The sequence below is a fragment of the Lontra canadensis genome, unplaced genomic scaffold, assembly GCF_010015895.1.
Source record: "Lontra canadensis isolate GAN:19392208 unplaced genomic scaffold, GSC_riverotter_1.0 scaffold66, whole genome shotgun sequence".
In the NCBI taxonomy this organism is placed as follows: domain Eukaryota; kingdom Metazoa; phylum Chordata; class Mammalia; order Carnivora; family Mustelidae; genus Lontra; species Lontra canadensis.
Genome location: NW_022631060.1, coordinates 3,111,816 through 3,127,318, shown reverse-complemented (window position 1 = coordinate 3,127,318; position 15,503 = coordinate 3,111,816). Strand labels below are relative to the sequence as shown.

At 48.7% G+C, this 15,503-nt stretch overlaps 1 protein-coding gene across 1 annotated transcript; it reads left to right on the top strand.

Moving 5' to 3' along the window:
- Positions 1–343: 343 nt before the first annotated feature.
- On the top strand, positions 344–11,177 carry HNRNPUL2 (heterogeneous nuclear ribonucleoprotein U like 2). The gene is made up of 14 exons (XM_032879267.1): positions 344–1,183; positions 3,319–3,454; positions 3,743–3,819; positions 4,018–4,157; positions 4,678–4,768; positions 4,865–4,977; positions 5,393–5,656; positions 5,841–5,963; positions 6,374–6,502; positions 7,150–7,318; positions 8,773–8,973; positions 10,009–10,082; positions 10,338–10,445; positions 10,560–11,177. Exons 1-14 carry the CDS (start codon positions 643–645, stop codon positions 10,638–10,640), a joined length of 2,247 nt encoding a protein of 748 aa, XP_032735158.1. The 5' UTR covers positions 344–642; the 3' UTR covers positions 10,641–11,177.
- Positions 11,178–15,503: the final 4,326 nt, after the last annotated feature.

The window sequence follows — 15,503 nt, the reverse complement described above, 5'->3', positions numbered from 1 at the left end:
TTCCCTCCTGGCTTTTTTCTTCTTCTCAAAAGCTGCCTCACGTATAGATAGTAGGGAAGAAAGACTAGCAAGCCCTAAGACGACAGCGCGATCGGAAGCCAGCCGGGAGTAAGGGTGGTGACGGGGTGGGAGGGGCGTGTGGGAAAGGAGCTCCCGGCGGCTGCGCAGAGCCCGCGGCTGGAAGTACGGGAAGGCGGGCGCGCACACCCCTCCGTGCTACGAGGCACTTGAACCGCAGCCAGTCCCCGGCTCCGGCTCCGGTGCGGCTGCGCGGTGAAACCGCTGGCGGCGATTGGCCGAGGGGTGAGAGGGGGCGGGAGGTAAGGGGAGGGAAGTCTGTCGTCCTCGGCGCGCCCGCCCGCGGCAGGGGAACCGAAGGGCTGTAAGGGAAGCAGTGCCCCGCTGCGTTGTTTGGGGCTCCGTGAGCCGAAGGGGGGAGGGGAGCAGTAGGGAGAAACAAACACTACGTAGCGGAGGCTGCGCGCGGCCTTCGCTGCCTGCGTGCGTACGTGCGTGCGCTCGCTCGCGCGGGCTCAGTGCTGGCGCGTGAGGCGGAGGCGGGCGGCGGCGGCGCCTGCGCGGTCGGGCTCGGTCGACGGTTCGCAGGGGAGGAGGCGGCGGGAGGCGGAGGAGGCGGCGGCGATGGAGGTGAAGCGGCTGAAAGTGACCGAGCTGCGGTCGGAGCTGCAGCGGCGGGGCCTGGACTCGCGCGGCCTCAAGGTGGATCTGGCGCAGCGGCTGCAGGAGGCGCTGGACGCCGAGATGCTCGAGGACGAGGCCGGCGGTGGCGGGGCCGGGCCCGGCGGGGCCTGCAAGGCGGAGCCTCGGCCTGTAACCGCGTCGGGCGGTGGCCCGGGCGGGGACGAGGAGGACGACGAAGAAGAGGAGGAGGAGGACGAGGAGGCGCTGCTTGAGGACGAGGACGAAGAGCCACCCCCTGCCCAGGTCTCGGGCCAGGCCGCGCAGCCGCCGCCGGAGCCTCCGGAGGCGGCAGCCATGGAGGCCGCGGCCGAGCCTGATGCTACCGAGAAGCCGGCGGAGGAGTCCACGGCGGGGTCAGGTGGGGTAAATGGTGGCGAAGAGCAGGGCACCGGCAAGGGGGAGGAAGACGAGCCGGAGGAGCGGAGCGGGGACGAGACGCCGGGATCCGAGGCGCCGGGTGACAAGGCCGCAGAGGAACAGGGTGAGGAGCTGGCAGCGGAGCTCGGCTCCAAACTGCCCCCGACCCAGCACCCAGCCGTGCGCCGCGGGGTCCGATTCCCTGTTCTCACTTGCCTGAAAGCGCAAGATTCCTATCGCCTTCTGGTGGGACTCCCCAGGGGAGGTGGTGGTTTTCATTCTCTACCCACCTTTCTGGGGGGTTTGGCTGCCTCTGGCGGCCCTGCTCTCTTCAGGAGGGAGGTTCCTGCCTAACTTGGTTCCTAGATGGAAGTGAGCGATTTTGCAGGCGAACTGCTTGTGAGCTACCTGTGGAGCAGCTTCCCGCGGTACTGGTTATCTTTTCCTAAAGCGGGAATGCGCTTAGAAATTGGCGATTACACGGACAGTCAGATCGCACTATAGGGAGGCTTTGGCCTTTGGGTTATTGATATTTCTGCCTTAAAAATATTAAGCAATAAGCTAAGTTCGCCAAAGTTCGCCCCATCACTTTGCTGGAGCTTGAGCCACACAGTGAATCTGGAAGTCTAACCTTGCTCCCGCTTTAGCAGCCAGTGGTGTGAGGGTGTGGAGTTTAATAGTTAACTAGTGAAGCGAAGGTCTTAATCTAGTGTGTTTAGAACTGACCAACCCCCTCGTAGAGGTTTTATCTTGCCTGAATTCTTATGATTAAATTTTAATCTTCCCACTGAGTCTGTGGATGGGCAAATTTGGGGATTTGCTGTATACTTGGTCAGCCTTTTACATTTTCGGTCCCTGACTTCCTGAATTGAAAAGATTGAGGTGTTAGTGGCTCCATTTGAGTAACCTCGGAAGAGAATGTGTAGAGTCGCCCCAGGGAGTTAGTGACCTTTGTTTTTTTGAAGTGGCTGGATGGTGAGAGCTGATCCATACCTGTCTGTCAGAGTAGGTAGGAAACCTAGAGCTGCTTCCAAGTCTTACTATGAAGTGGGTTGCCTTAGTTTTTATAACAGATTTTTTAAAGCTGCTATTAGTAATCATGGTATAATTGGAACCCATTCTAAGACAGTCACATGCAACTTGCAGATTGTTTGTTCTATGTCCTGGAACAAAAATCCCATTACATAACCTTTGACTTGACGTGTATCCCAAATAGCAGGTAAAAAAGGTTGAGAGATAAAGGACTGCTTTAAAGAAATTATTATTAAATATCTTTGTGTTGCAAATTACCAAAGTCTAAGGAAAAATTCCAGTTTTTTTCCTCCCTCTGGCAGAGAATGTTGCTAAATATGTGACAACACCTTTCTGCCCCAAATTATGTGCAGTAAAGATGCAGTATTATTTATGGGTCTCTTGTGACTTAATGGTTTGCTCTTGGCAATTTTCAGTAAAAACGCATGGTAAAAATACAGCTGTGTATATGCACCTGAGTCTGTTTGGTGTATAAGTAAAAGTTGCGAATGGCTGTGCATTCTAAGCTAGAAAGGCAAACTCTTTAAAACACACACACACGGGACGCCTGGGTGGCTCAGTTGGTTGAGCGGCTGCCTTCGGCTCAGGTCATGATCCCAGCGTCCTGGGATCGAGTCCCACATCGGGCTCCTTGCTCAGCGGGGAGCCTGCTTCTCCCTCTGCCTCTGCCTACCACTCTGTCTGCCTGTGCTCATGCTCTCTCTCTAACTAATGAATAAATAAAATCTTTAAAAAAAAAAAAAAAAAAACACACACACACACTCACTCTGAGGCATCTATATCATGAAGCTGTGGAAGAGTGTTGGAAAATGTGTATTAACTGTTTCGCTTATTTCCAAATCTAACAATCAAGGATCAAAATTAAATTAACCTACGAAGTTTTTTAAAAGACTTAGGGGATTTTTAAAGATGTCATATTGGTGGGAAAATCTGCAAGTTTGACCTGATTTAAGCAGATAAATTTAGAATGCAAAAATTGTCCAATTTTTATCTACTGCTTGACTTTAATTAGCCCATAATGTCCGTCCCTTCTTTTTTCTAAGATAAAATACCATCCAATGACAGGAAGATGATCTTTAGAAATAAAGCATTCTGTGGATGCAGTGGGAATAACCTGGCTGTTCTCATTAGACGGATTCTCAGCTCCTCCTTTAGTTGCTATTGGTTCTGAGCTTATTCTACATTCCAAAATGAAAACTGCTGATTTTCTTTCCCTCCTTTTTGTAGGAGATGACCAAGATAGTGAAAAGTCAAAACCAGCAGGCTCAGATGGTGAGCGGCGGGGGGTAAAGAGACAGCGGGATGAGAAGGATGAACATGGCCGAGCTTACTATGAATTCCGAGAGGAGGCTTACCACAGCCGGTGAGGGAAACAGTCCCTTTCGTTGAAAGGAGTGTCTGCTCTGATTTTGGTATACCTGATATTGATTGGAGAGTTTGGAAAGAGGGGTGGATTAAAAATGGAATAGGTTTTTACAGGCATAAGTATTAGATTGGATCTGCTCTGAAAGCTCCTGTTGTTGTTTTCTCATTTGTTGAAAGCAGCTGTCTCCTGGAATTTTATATTCACTGATAGTTTAAGACATTTTACAGACACCCCTCAAAGAAGAGGGGTTTGGATACACCATTTGCTTTTCTCTTCTACCTACAGCTCAAAGTCTCCACCACCCCCCGAAGAAGAGGCAAAAGATGAGGAGGAGGATCAGACTCTTGTGAACCTGGACACGTGTATGTTTAAGGCAGAAGGTTGGGGTTTTCAACCAGTCAAATGTGATTTGGGATATTAAAATTTCATGGTCTGCAATTTTTAAGAGACTTAGCAATGGGAGACTTTGTATCCATTCTTGACAACTAGGTGTATTTGTGCTCTGCTGGTGGCTTTCAAGTGTTGAGCTTTGGAATAAACAGATTCCTTCTTTCTAACAGATACCTCGGATCTCCATTTTCAAGTGAGCAAAGACCGCTATGGAGGGCAGCCGCTTTTCTCAGAGAAGTTCCCCACCCTTTGGTCTGGGGCAAGGAGTACTTACGGCGTGACAAAGGGGAAAGTCTGCTTTGAGGCCAAGGTAGTATATGCAGCTCATTGAGACCATTCATTTATTAAATTGTTCATTAAACTACTATGTATTCGGTTCCTGCCTACCAATATTGTATTAATGCAGTAAAAGGCACCACGTTTTAATGATAACCTTAGCTCCAGTAACCAAGAAATTGATCTCTCTGGCTTTGGTTTAAGTTCATTGACAGCTGTTATTCTGATGTTGAGTTGTGGTAGTAGTTTTCAGTTCATATAAAAGGCTTGTCTTTCTTTCTTTTTTTTTTATTTTAAGATTTTATTTATTTATTTGACACAGAGAGATCACAGTAGACAGAGGCAGGCAGAGAGAGAGAGAGGGAAGCAGGCTCCCCGCTGAGCAGAGAGCCCGATGCGGGACTTGATCCCCCGACCCTGAGATCATGACCTGAGCCGAAGGCAGTGGCTTAACCCACTGAGCCACCCAGGCGCCCCAAGGCTTGTCTTTCTAACTCAGCCTTTGCTCCTGAATTGGTCACAGTATCTGAGAGTTCCTTTTCTGACTTGACCAGGTAACCCAGAATCTCCCAATGAAAGAAGGCTGCACAGAGGTTTCTCTCCTTCGAGTTGGATGGTCTGTTGATTTTTCCCATCCACAGCTTGGTAATGTTATTTTTAACTTAATCGTTGTGTTTGCTGCCGTGTTGCTTACTCCATAGGAAATTTGTGTGTAGATAACTAATTTGTTCGCTGTTCTAGGTGAGGATGAATTCTCTTATGGTTTTGATGGACGAGGACTCAAGGCAGAGAATGGGCAGTTTGAAGAATTTGGCCAGACTTTCGGGGAGAATGATGTCATTGGCTGCTTTGCTGTAAGTGCTCCTAAAAGTTGTGGATTCATAGCAAGGAGTGGATAGAGGGCACTGGGTATTCAGTTTGCTTCTCCCCCCGCCCCCCCAAGTAGGCTCCATGCTAGGCGGGAGTCTACTTCCTTTGCTGTATTGTCAGATTTCTGAAAGCAGGTAAAGTCTGGAATGTATCAGTGAGTTCACTGTGGGGCTTGAACTCATGACTGAGATTAAGATCTGAGCTAAGTGTCGGACGCTCAACCCACTCAGCTACCCAGGTGCCCCTCAGTTTGCTTCCTGTCAGGTCTTGTCTTCTGTGCATTTGATGCATTGTTTGCTGAGTTGTGTTCGGCAGTCTGAGTTTTAAAAAAATATTGTAAGATGTAATCAGTCTCAAACCCTGTAAGGTCACAAACGCTCTTGTTTGTTGTCATTGTAGAATTTTGAGGCTGAAGAAGTAGAACTTTCTTTTTCCAAGAACGGAGAAGACCTAGGTGTGGCGTTCCGGATCAACAAGGAGTCCCTGGCAGAACGGGCCCTCCTACCCCATGTCCTCTGCAAAAATTGTGTTGTAGAATTAAACTTTGGTCAGAAGGAGGAGCCCTTCTTCCCAGCACCGGAAGAGTTTGTGTTCATTCATGCTGTGCCTGTTGAGGAGCGGGTGCGCACCGCTGTCCCTCCCAAGACCATAGAGGAGTGTGAGGTACGCCAGACAACGCGCAGGAACGTTCGTACGTGTGCTTTGGAACAGTTGGTCTTACGGCTTCTCATAAAGCTGCTTCTTAAAGCTCCACTGAGCTGGGGCAGATGATGATGCTCTTAAATGGGGCTTTGTAAACATGACCCTCCGTCACTTTCATGGTATTCCTGGTTCTGTTTACTTATAGGTGATTCTGATGGTAGGACTGCCTGGATCTGGAAAGACCCAGTGGGCACTGAAATACGCAAAAGAAAACCCCGAGAAAAGATACAATGTCCTGGGAGCTGAGACTGTGCTCAGTCAGATGAGGGTGAGTTGCTAGGGGAGGATAGCCATGGTATTTGCTTTGGAGGCCCCCAAGAAATGCCTATAACCTTTTTCTGATGGAGTTGGGTCTGTTAAGTGTCTGAGAACAGGATCCCACAAATAGAGAAATGAATTCTCAATATATATTTAAAGTAGTTTTAGTTTGTTTTTTTTTTTTTTTCCGTTTGCTGTGTTGTCAGATTTCTGAAAGCAGGTGAAATCTGGACTATATCCAGATCAAGACTGGAAGTGACTCTTAGAAAATGGACAACATACATTCACAGCATTGAGTAGCCGTGAACTGCTGTGATAGCTTTGGTGGCATTTAGAGAGATGGCCTTTACCAGTGACTCTTGGGTTTTAACTTGTGCATAACTTCTTGTGTTTCTCTTCACTTCCCCTCGAACTCACCAGATGAAGGGGCTTGAGGAGCCAGAGATGGACCCCAAAAGCAGAGACCTTTTAGTTCAGCAAGCCTCCCAGTGCCTTAGTAAGCTGGTCCAGATTGCTTCCCGGACAAAGAGGAACTTCATTCTTGATCAGGTATTCTTCAGACATTGGGGGAAATAAAAAACAAAAACAAAAAACCTGGGGCACCTGGCTGGCTGAGTCAGTGGGAAGTGCAGCCCTTGATCTTGGGGTTGTGGATTCGAGCCCCATGTTGAGTGCAGAGACTACTTAAAAAACGAAAGAAGGAAAAAAAGAAAGCTAATTTTACAGAAGGTCCAAAGATGAAAACTTATCTGATAGAATTGCCTGCAGCCCCAAGTGGGGTGCATATGTAGAGGGAGACTGAATTAACGATCAGAACCAGGTTACCTAATTATGACTGAGCGGTTATATTGTGGCCATGTTTTTTGAACACAGAGATGCCTCCTATGAGTGTTTTTACCAGAGAGTAGGGACCCAGACTATACATACGTAATAGAGGTAATGGGAAGAGCTTGTTTGGATTCCTGGCTCCACCACTTACTAGGTTTATGACTTCAGACAAGTCTTGTTCTCTGAGTCTCAATTTTTCTGATGTGCAAAACAGGATAATATCTGTTAGAATTTGAAGAATTAGGGGAAATTGTGTCTGTAAGACCCCTAATCTCTTGCTTCACTTGGAAAAGATTCTCCGTAAGTGTTTTGGTTGCATATGAGTGGTAATTTTTATTCCTAAAACCTGTTATCCTTCCTGTCCCTAGTGTAATGTGTACAACTCTGGCCAACGGCGGAAGCTGTTGCTGTTCAAGACTTTCTCTCGGAAAGTGGTGGTGGTTGTTCCTAATGAGGAAGATTGGAAGAAGAGGCTGGAGTTGAGGAAGGAAGTGGAGGGAGATGATGTGCCTGAGTCTATAATGCTGGAGATGAAAGGTGGGCTAACATGATACAAGTTAGGGAGCCTGTCCTTGGTCAGTGCACACCTTTTCAGGGCCTCTTAGCGCCTCTTAGCATCTGGAGTACTTCACATTTAAAGAGTAAATCTGGGGGTGCCGGCCTAGCTCAGTCAGTAGAGCATGTAACTCTTGATCTCAGTGTCATGAGTTCAAGCTCAGGTTGGGCATAGAGCTTACTTTAACAAAGTGGGGGGTTGTGTAAATCTGGAGAGTAAATGAATGGGTATGAGCACTTATAGATGGATGAACGAGGAAGTGACTGGAGAGAGGCAGTAACTCCTTGAATCATTCCAGAGAGGATACAAAAAGGGAGGTAGTGATAGACCATCACTCAGAGCAGAGGCTTTGTTGAGTCAGTTACTCATTTAGTAAAAGCTTCAGGGGTGTTTACTGTTTGTTAGTACTATCCTAGGCATAGAGAGTAAATAGCCATGAAACGAGGCTTTGCCTTCATTGAATTTATGTTCTAGAGGGGGGCGGTTATTACAGTTCAAACAAAACTATAGTGTTTGGTGTGAACAGTCTCATTGGTATACCTTGCTTTCTAGTGTCACATTAGGATTGTTCTTTCGTTTTGGTTTTTGGTATGTGCCTGCAATTTTTAATGCAGTACAGAACCTTAGAGCAACATCTCCATCTTGACTGATCCCACTTCCAGTTGTTCTCTTGAGGTGATTTTTTTTTCCCCCCTGTTGGCTGCCTTCACCTTCTGGCATCCCACCTGTCTTATCGGCTACTGGCTCTTTGAATTGTGGTAATGCCCAGACCCGGGAGCTGATGACACACCTAAGAGCTGGACGCTCTGAGTTAACTCAGAATGAACTTTTCCAGTCCATACCTGATACTCAGACACTTGGAGGAATTTAATTCAGAGAGCTCACTGGATTCCTCTGAGAATCAGGAGATCCCCATTGAGCTGAATTCTGCTGAGACCCAGCCTCATGTGCTGGCCCGTCACGCACAGGTGGTAAATGAGCTCCCTTGTACCCTTGCTTCCTGTGCTCATGTAGATGAGTAAGTGCATTTTGGTTTGGGTCAGCTTCTCACGGAGTTGCTCTTAAAAGTGGATTTTTCAGCATCTTACCAACACCAAAACTTTCTCAGGTATTTTTAGCTTCTGGCTACCTGCCTCTGTCCTGATAAGAGACTTTAACCCAATTCACTGTTAATTTATTATGGATCACTGGAGAACTTGTAAATCGACTTCGCAAGTAGCCTCTGGTCTGGGGCTGATACAATTTAGGGAAAAACTTCCAGTAGGGCAAGTGCATCATTCAGTTAATTGTGAGTGGGGATGAACCCAGCACCTTTGTGGGCATGGGTAGATGAGGCTTAGAAGATCCCGTTCCTCCTCTAGTGGGCTTTTCAAGGTGAGGTCTTGCGCACGTATGCACTTTTCAGGTCTCGAGAGCTTCTCTCTTCCTCTTACAGCCAACTTCTCTCTGCCTGAGAAATGCGACTATATGGATGAGGTGACATACGGCGAGCTGGAGAAGGAGGAAGCTCAGCCCATTGTCACTAAGTACAAGGAGGAGGCCAGGAAGCTGCTGCCCCCCTCCGAGAAGCGGACAAACCGCCGAAACAATCGAAACAAGCGCAACCGGCAGAACCGAAGCCGCGGCCAAGGCTACGGTGAGTCCCGGGGACCTGCCAGCCTCCCTGCCTTGGTGCGGCGTCATCGCTGCGCACAGAGGGAGCCACGGTAGAGGCAAGGACACCCAGTCAAGTTGTAGGTGTTAAGAAAGTACCTTCTTTATGGAGCTCATTCTTCCTGTGTCCTCCACCCCCCATCTTCTTAGGCTTTTCCCACAATCCTTCGTTCAGCGAGAGGTAGTTGTTTTGCAACAGAAATGTTTTTTCCTTGAAAAACAGTGTTTGAGCTTCTCTATCTCGTTTTCAGTGTTACATACGAGTGCCCCGCTTACTTCCTGCTCACTGTTGCAGTAGAGCTCCAGGAGGGGTGCAGTGAGACGGGACTCTAAGCCTAAAGTTTCTTGCTGCTTTGTCTGTTGGATCAACCCAGCTGTGTAGACAGAAAGTGAATGCATTATTCAGTAATTTGGGTGGGGGGTGTTACGAAGTAAGTTAGGCTAGTGATAGAATTAATTTTCCTCCTGAATGTCTTGTCAGTGAGCCCCATAGTGTGCGCTCACTGCCCTTTAATAATGTTTGTGTGTGTGTGTGTGTATAAGTCAACAAAATTTTTGAGTGTCTGCTGTGTGCTAGGCAGTGGGAATACCAGCTTCCTACCCTAGACGAGCTTACTAGTTAGACTTCGTGTCATTGGCATGGAATAACGGGTCTGGGTTACAGGATATCTGGGGTCCCTTCCAAAACTGAAAGTCTGTGATCCTATGAATGGCAGATTTTATTCCTATTCCTAACTCTGCCATCTATCCTTTTGCCATCTTAGATGTTTTGCAGGAATTGGGGAGCTCCAAAAGCAAGGTGGCTTGGTTTCCTTGTGTCTCTATTCCTCTGCCCTCCCCCTTCAGACTCTTGAAAAAGCTCCTGGCTGGTGTTTTAATTACCATTGTGTAAGCCTGACAGAAGTAGGCTTCCTACTCCCCCAGAATTGCCTTTGGCTCCGACTTTTTGATTTCCACTCAGACGTGGAGCCAGGACCCCATGCCAGCTGTCTGAGCGCGCTCTCCATTTCTCTTCCAGTGGGCGGGCAGCGCCGAGGCTACGACAACCGGGCCTACGGGCAGCAGTACTGGGGGCAGTCTGGAAACAGAGGGGTGAGTGCAGCTCTCCTTCTGCTCCTCCCTCTGGGTCGTGATGGCCATTCCTATTGGCTTGGGGGAGCAGAGCGGTTTGGGCTGTTTCCTCAGGGCTTAGGGTTTTGCCCACTGAATGTGTTCCTCTGGAAGAATTTATTCTGGGAAGCTTAAGCCTGTTGATCATATCAAGCTATGACGTGTGTCTCGTTTAAAATGGGATGGCAGCGGATCGTGATGCCGACAACCCGTAAATCTCCGCTCCTCCTTTCTCAGGGTTACCGTAACTTCTACGATCGATACAGGGGAGACTATGATCGATTCTACGGGCGAGATTATGAGTACAACAGATACAGAGACTATTACAGACAGTACAGTCGGGATGTGAGTATCTTCGGGGAGAGCGAGGGGGGGTGGCAGGACTAGAGGAATGAGCGTCATGCTCTCCGTCCTCTGCCAGCTGTGGCGCCCAGTGACGGGGTTTCCCCTCTCTTCTAGTGGCAGAATTACTACTACCACCACCCCCAGGACAGAGACCGATACTACAGGAACTACTACGGTTACCAAGGGTATCGGTGAAGCCCCTGTCATTCTCGCCTGTCAGCCGTGAAGCTGAATCTCTAGGGGTGCCAGGCACCCCCCAAAACACAACCAAGGAAAACAGGGGCTGTTCGGGTGGGGCTGAGCTGCCGGGGAGGGGCGGTGGGGGGGAGGGTGCGCAAGCAGGGGCAGGGGAGGGGGGAGGTGGAAACAACAAAACTGTACATTTTTTTTAAAAGTTTGTTGAAAAGAATATTGTCTTATTCTATAAAACATTTCAAACCTAGTTAGATATTTGTAATCAAAAACATTTGCGCAGAAAGCAGCACTTAGGGCTGCCTGTCCTGTATCCTGCAGTTCGGACAGGAAAAGAACTGAAAATGTCACCCTTCTGACATTCTAAGGCAGCGGGACTGGCAGCCAAGGAAGGGAGAGTGTTGAGGAGGTGCGGAGAGGGTGGGCACGCATGTGAGCGCGCCCTCCCCGCAGCAGGCAGGAGTGGGGACAGAGGGAGAGCTTGTGACTGGGGCAGTGAAAATAAACGATTGGCTCTTATCAATCACTTGCACCAACTAACCGTTTGTATTTTCTTTACCGACCTTTCCCTCTTGGGATATCTGGTCTGGTGGGCTGGGAGGCCAAAGTGTCCCTGTCTCCACTTTCCCGGGCCTCGTGCTGTTCGGCGGAGGCGCGGAGACTACCAGTTGGGTGGTTCTGTTACGTAGGATTCGCAGGCCGAGGAGGCCCGGGGACGGCTCACGATCGCGGAGCGGAACAGCGGGCCCGCTCCGCGCACGCAGCAGTGAATTGCCGCAGAACCTTCGGGGGAGAGGGGCGTTGCCGCCCTCAGCCGGAAGATTGTGATTTTGCCAGTCTCTGCTCTCTGTCTTCCAAGCTCGAGACAGGCGGGAAGTCTCTGAAATCATCTCTGTTAGGGTACCTGGCCTCTTGTAGTGCGAGAGAAGGAGCGTTTCTCAGGGTTTCAGCTCACACAGAAACGAAGCAGGATTCTTGATGCCGCAGCAGGATATGTACATAGGCGAATCCTGTGGTGTGGGCTCCCGGGCCCAGGTGCTGAGAACAGCAACTATTTTATACAGTGTGGGGGGCGCAAGCCCTGCTGGTTTTTTTGATACACAGGTAGAGAGTGGATAGGAGGGGGGTGGGGGGTGGGAGGCAGCTCAGTGGGGGCTGCCAAAATGGGGGGGGGAGGCCGAGAATGTGAGCGCGTGCGTACCGTGTGCTTGAGAAGGGAGCCGCCCCCTCCCGACTTCTGGAAACAGGATTCCTCCAGGGGCGCTGTCCCTGCGCGTCCCCAGAGAGGCCTCTAGCCAGGAGACTTGAGTTGGGATAGTTTTTGTTTGTAACTTTACCAACACCCTCCCGGTTCTTGACAAACAGCTTCTGGTGGCCGTGCTCAGGAATCCGGGGCGGTGTGGGAATGCTCCTTCCGTCCTCCGCTTCAGTTGTAAGTCCTCTTCCTGCCCAGTGTTGTGTCAGCCAAGAGCTTACTCTGCAAACACTGCGTCCTGCAGCACTAGCCGGTCGGGGCGGTGGGGGGGGCCGGCTTGGACCCCACGCCTGCCCCGAGGCTCCGCTTCCGTTTCCTCACCTGGGCAGTCCTCGGGTAAAAATTTTGTGCTGAGATCTGATCTTCCTCTCCCTCTGCCATTACTCCTTCCATGCAGCCCTTCTCTAGGCTCGCAGGCCCAGCCCTGGTCCTCCAGTCACCCCTGTCCCATACACCCTTCTGCCCCCGAGGCTGGCGAGGGGGTGCTGGTAGGAAGGGAGCCGGCTTGCTCCTAATGACATCCTTTCCGTTGGCGCCTGCTTCCTTGTGGGGCCCTCGTGGATTTGCGCGTGGCAGTGGGTGAAGTGATTGTGTGAACTTTGCTGTAATCCACTAACAACTTATTAAGGGAGTTTGAGAAAGCTTTGCTCGTAGTGTCAGGCAGGGAGGTAAAAATTCGAGCCCAAAGAAATTGCTGTAGGGCAAGATGATGTGAATAGAAAATTGAATCTGAGGCAGAAGTTGCCATCCCTTTTTCAAATGTTCCGTCCTCTGGCAAATAGCATCTTTTTATGGTCTCTGACGTGGTTTGTGGATGCTAGGCCCTCGGGGCCAGAGGAACAAAGCTCAAGCCGTTTGGAGGTCTTGGGGATTGGGGGAGGGCTAGGGGAGGGACTTGCTGTTAATTTTGGACTCCAGAAAGTCATCATTAAAAAAAAAAAAAAAAAAGCTTTTTCTGCTGGATGGAGAGTGAAGCTGCCACATCCTTGTTGGTTTAACCCAAGAGATCACGTACAGCAACAGTAGATGTCTGGGTTTTGTTTCTGTCTTTTTATTGTGAAAAAATGTTAAGGGGGGGAAATGTGGATTACCAGGAGGGACCCCTAGCCTTGTTTTCCTTAGAAGACTTGTTTAGTGTTTTATCAGACGTCTGTTGTAGTTGTCATAGATGGAAACGCACACCACATGGAGCCTGTAAATGTTTTTGCACAACCTGTAAAGCATTCTTGGAAGTGGCCAGTAAAAAAGGGTTTTACCGTTTAAAAAAAAAAAAAAATGTAACTGTGTCATTGTTTACATCTGTAACTTTTTCCTCCCCTGTTCTCATTACATCCTGGCAAAAATGTAGGCATAGTAGCTTCCAGTTTTAGAATAAATAACCATTTGGATTGAATTCACCCTCTTTCCTGTGGCTGCACTGACTGGGGCGGAGTGTGTCATCTGGGGGGAAACTGATTTTTGATGGTGATTCCTCAAGTTGTCATGGGTTCAACCAACGATGGCTTTCCCCTTGCATGGCTAGTACTCCCTTCCTGTTCCGCGAGTCCCTTGGGAGCCAGCCAGGCCTTCACGTGAGGGTTCTTAGTCCCCATAGTGCCTGCTTGTGCTGAGTGTTTGAGCCAGTGGAGTAGGAGAAAATAAATTCTAAATCCTGACTTCTCTGTATTTGGCCTATACTACAACCAGTTGGGTGCTTAAAGCTAAATGTAAGGTTCCATTTGGGGGCCAAATAAGTTTATTAATAAGTTATTACTATTTAGGAGGAAGAGCCTCACTCCATGAAAGGTGTTTGATGGGGGTTATTTCATAGTTAATTTGGAGAGGAAAAGGTAACTTTAATTAACAAGAGCACTATTGTGTTTCTAGCACTGAATTGCTCCTAACTGTAATTTCTTTTTCTTTTTTTAAGATTATTTATTCATTTATTTGACAGAGAGAAATCACAAGTAGGCAGAAATAGGCAGAGAGAGAGAGGGAGAAGCAGGCTCCCTGCTGAGCAGAGAGCCTGATGTGGGCTCGATCCTAGGACCCTGGGATCATGACCTGAGCCGAAGGCAGAGGCTTTAACCCACTGAGCCCACCCAGGCACCCCCTAACTGTAATTTCTAATAAATGGTCAGGGACTTAATAAAGCTGAGATGCCACAGGCTCACAACCAGTGTTTGGAAAAAGTAGTGATATAACAGGTAACAGATCCTGCTCTAACTCCTCTCTCCGTGTGGGACACAGATTCAGACCCTCAGAGGCTTACGGATTTGTTTACATAAAGGCTATCCTTTTTTTTTTTTTTTTTTAAAAGATTTTATTTATTTACTTGACAGAGATCACAAGTAGGCAGAGAGGCAGGCAGAGAGAGCACAGGAAGCAGGCTCCCCACTGAGCAGAGAGCCCGAGATCAGGGCTATCTTTGATTTCAGTATGTGCCCATTTTCTGGGATACTTAAAGTCAGGTTTTTTTTTGTTTTTTGTTTTTTTAAGATTTTATTTATTTATTAGAGAGAACATGAGAGGGGGGCGGGTCAGAGGGAGAAGCTGACTCTGTGCTGAGCAGGGAGCCTGATGGGGGACTTGATCCTGACACCCCAGGATCATGACCTGAGCTGAAGGCAGTTGCTTAACCAACTGAGCCACCCAGGCACCCTAAAGTCAGTTTTGTGTGTGTGTGGTTTTTTTAAAAGATTTTATTTATTTATTTGACAGAGATCACAAGTAGGCAGACAGGCAGAGAGAGAGGAGGAAGCAGGATCCCCGCTGAGCAGAGAGCCTGATGTGGGGCTCGATCCCAGGACCCTGAGATCATGACCTGAGCCAAAGGCAGAGGCTTTAACCCACTGAGCCACCCAGGCGCCCCCCCAAAGTCAGTTTTAAAGCTAATTAATCATTTTTAAAAATTAATCATTTTTAATGGTTATTTATGGTTAATGCCTGGTCTCTGGTAACCTCTTTTTTAAAAAAAGATTTTTATTTATCTTTGCGAGAGAGAGCGCGTGCCTGTGCAAGTGACGGGGGAGGGAGGGACAGAGGAAGAAGCAGACTCTGCTGAGTGGGGAGCCTGATGCAGAACTGGATCCCAGGACCATGAAATCATGACCTGAGCCAAAGGCAGGTGCTTAACTGAGCCGCTCAGGCACCCATCTGGTAACCTCTTAAGCCCCCTTTGTCCCCAAACAGGGCTGCAGCCATTCACCCCCAATTTGATGAGTATGAAAATTGTGCAGAAAAATTGAAAAGAGACTTAAAAAGCAAAACAACGAATATCAAGATTACGTTTATTGAGCACTTCCGTTCTGGCTTTTTACCAAGTCTGAGCTGATGTGGAAATTTTCACTTACTCTCCTGGAATTTGCCCAACACTGATGCAGTAGAAAAAGAGAGAGTTTCTTAGTGTCTCCTCTGCATTGCTTGCTATTTAAGCATATATAGTATAATCATTCGTTAAATATTTGAGTGCCAGCTATGTGCCAGACACTTTCAAGATAAGATGCTCCTTGGGGCGCCTGGGTGGCTCAGTGGGTTGATTTCAGCTCAGGTCATGATCTTAATGAGACCGAGACCTCCCTGGCCCCATCCCCTTCTTCCCCTCTCCCTGCCCCCTGTGCCCAGTGGGGAGT

Coding starts and splice junctions, on each gene's coding strand:
- HNRNPUL2 (XM_032879267.1), top strand. CDS start 643: ATGGAGGTGAAGCGGCTGAAAGTGACCGAGCTGCGGTCGGAGCTGCAG. Junction 1,184..3,318: donor CAAGGCCGCAGAGGAACAGG/GTGAGGAGCTGG, acceptor TCCTTTTTGTAG/GAGATGACCAAGATAGTGAA. Junction 3,455..3,742: donor GAGGAGGCTTACCACAGCCG/GTGAGGGAAACA, acceptor TTCTACCTACAG/CTCAAAGTCTCCACCACCCC.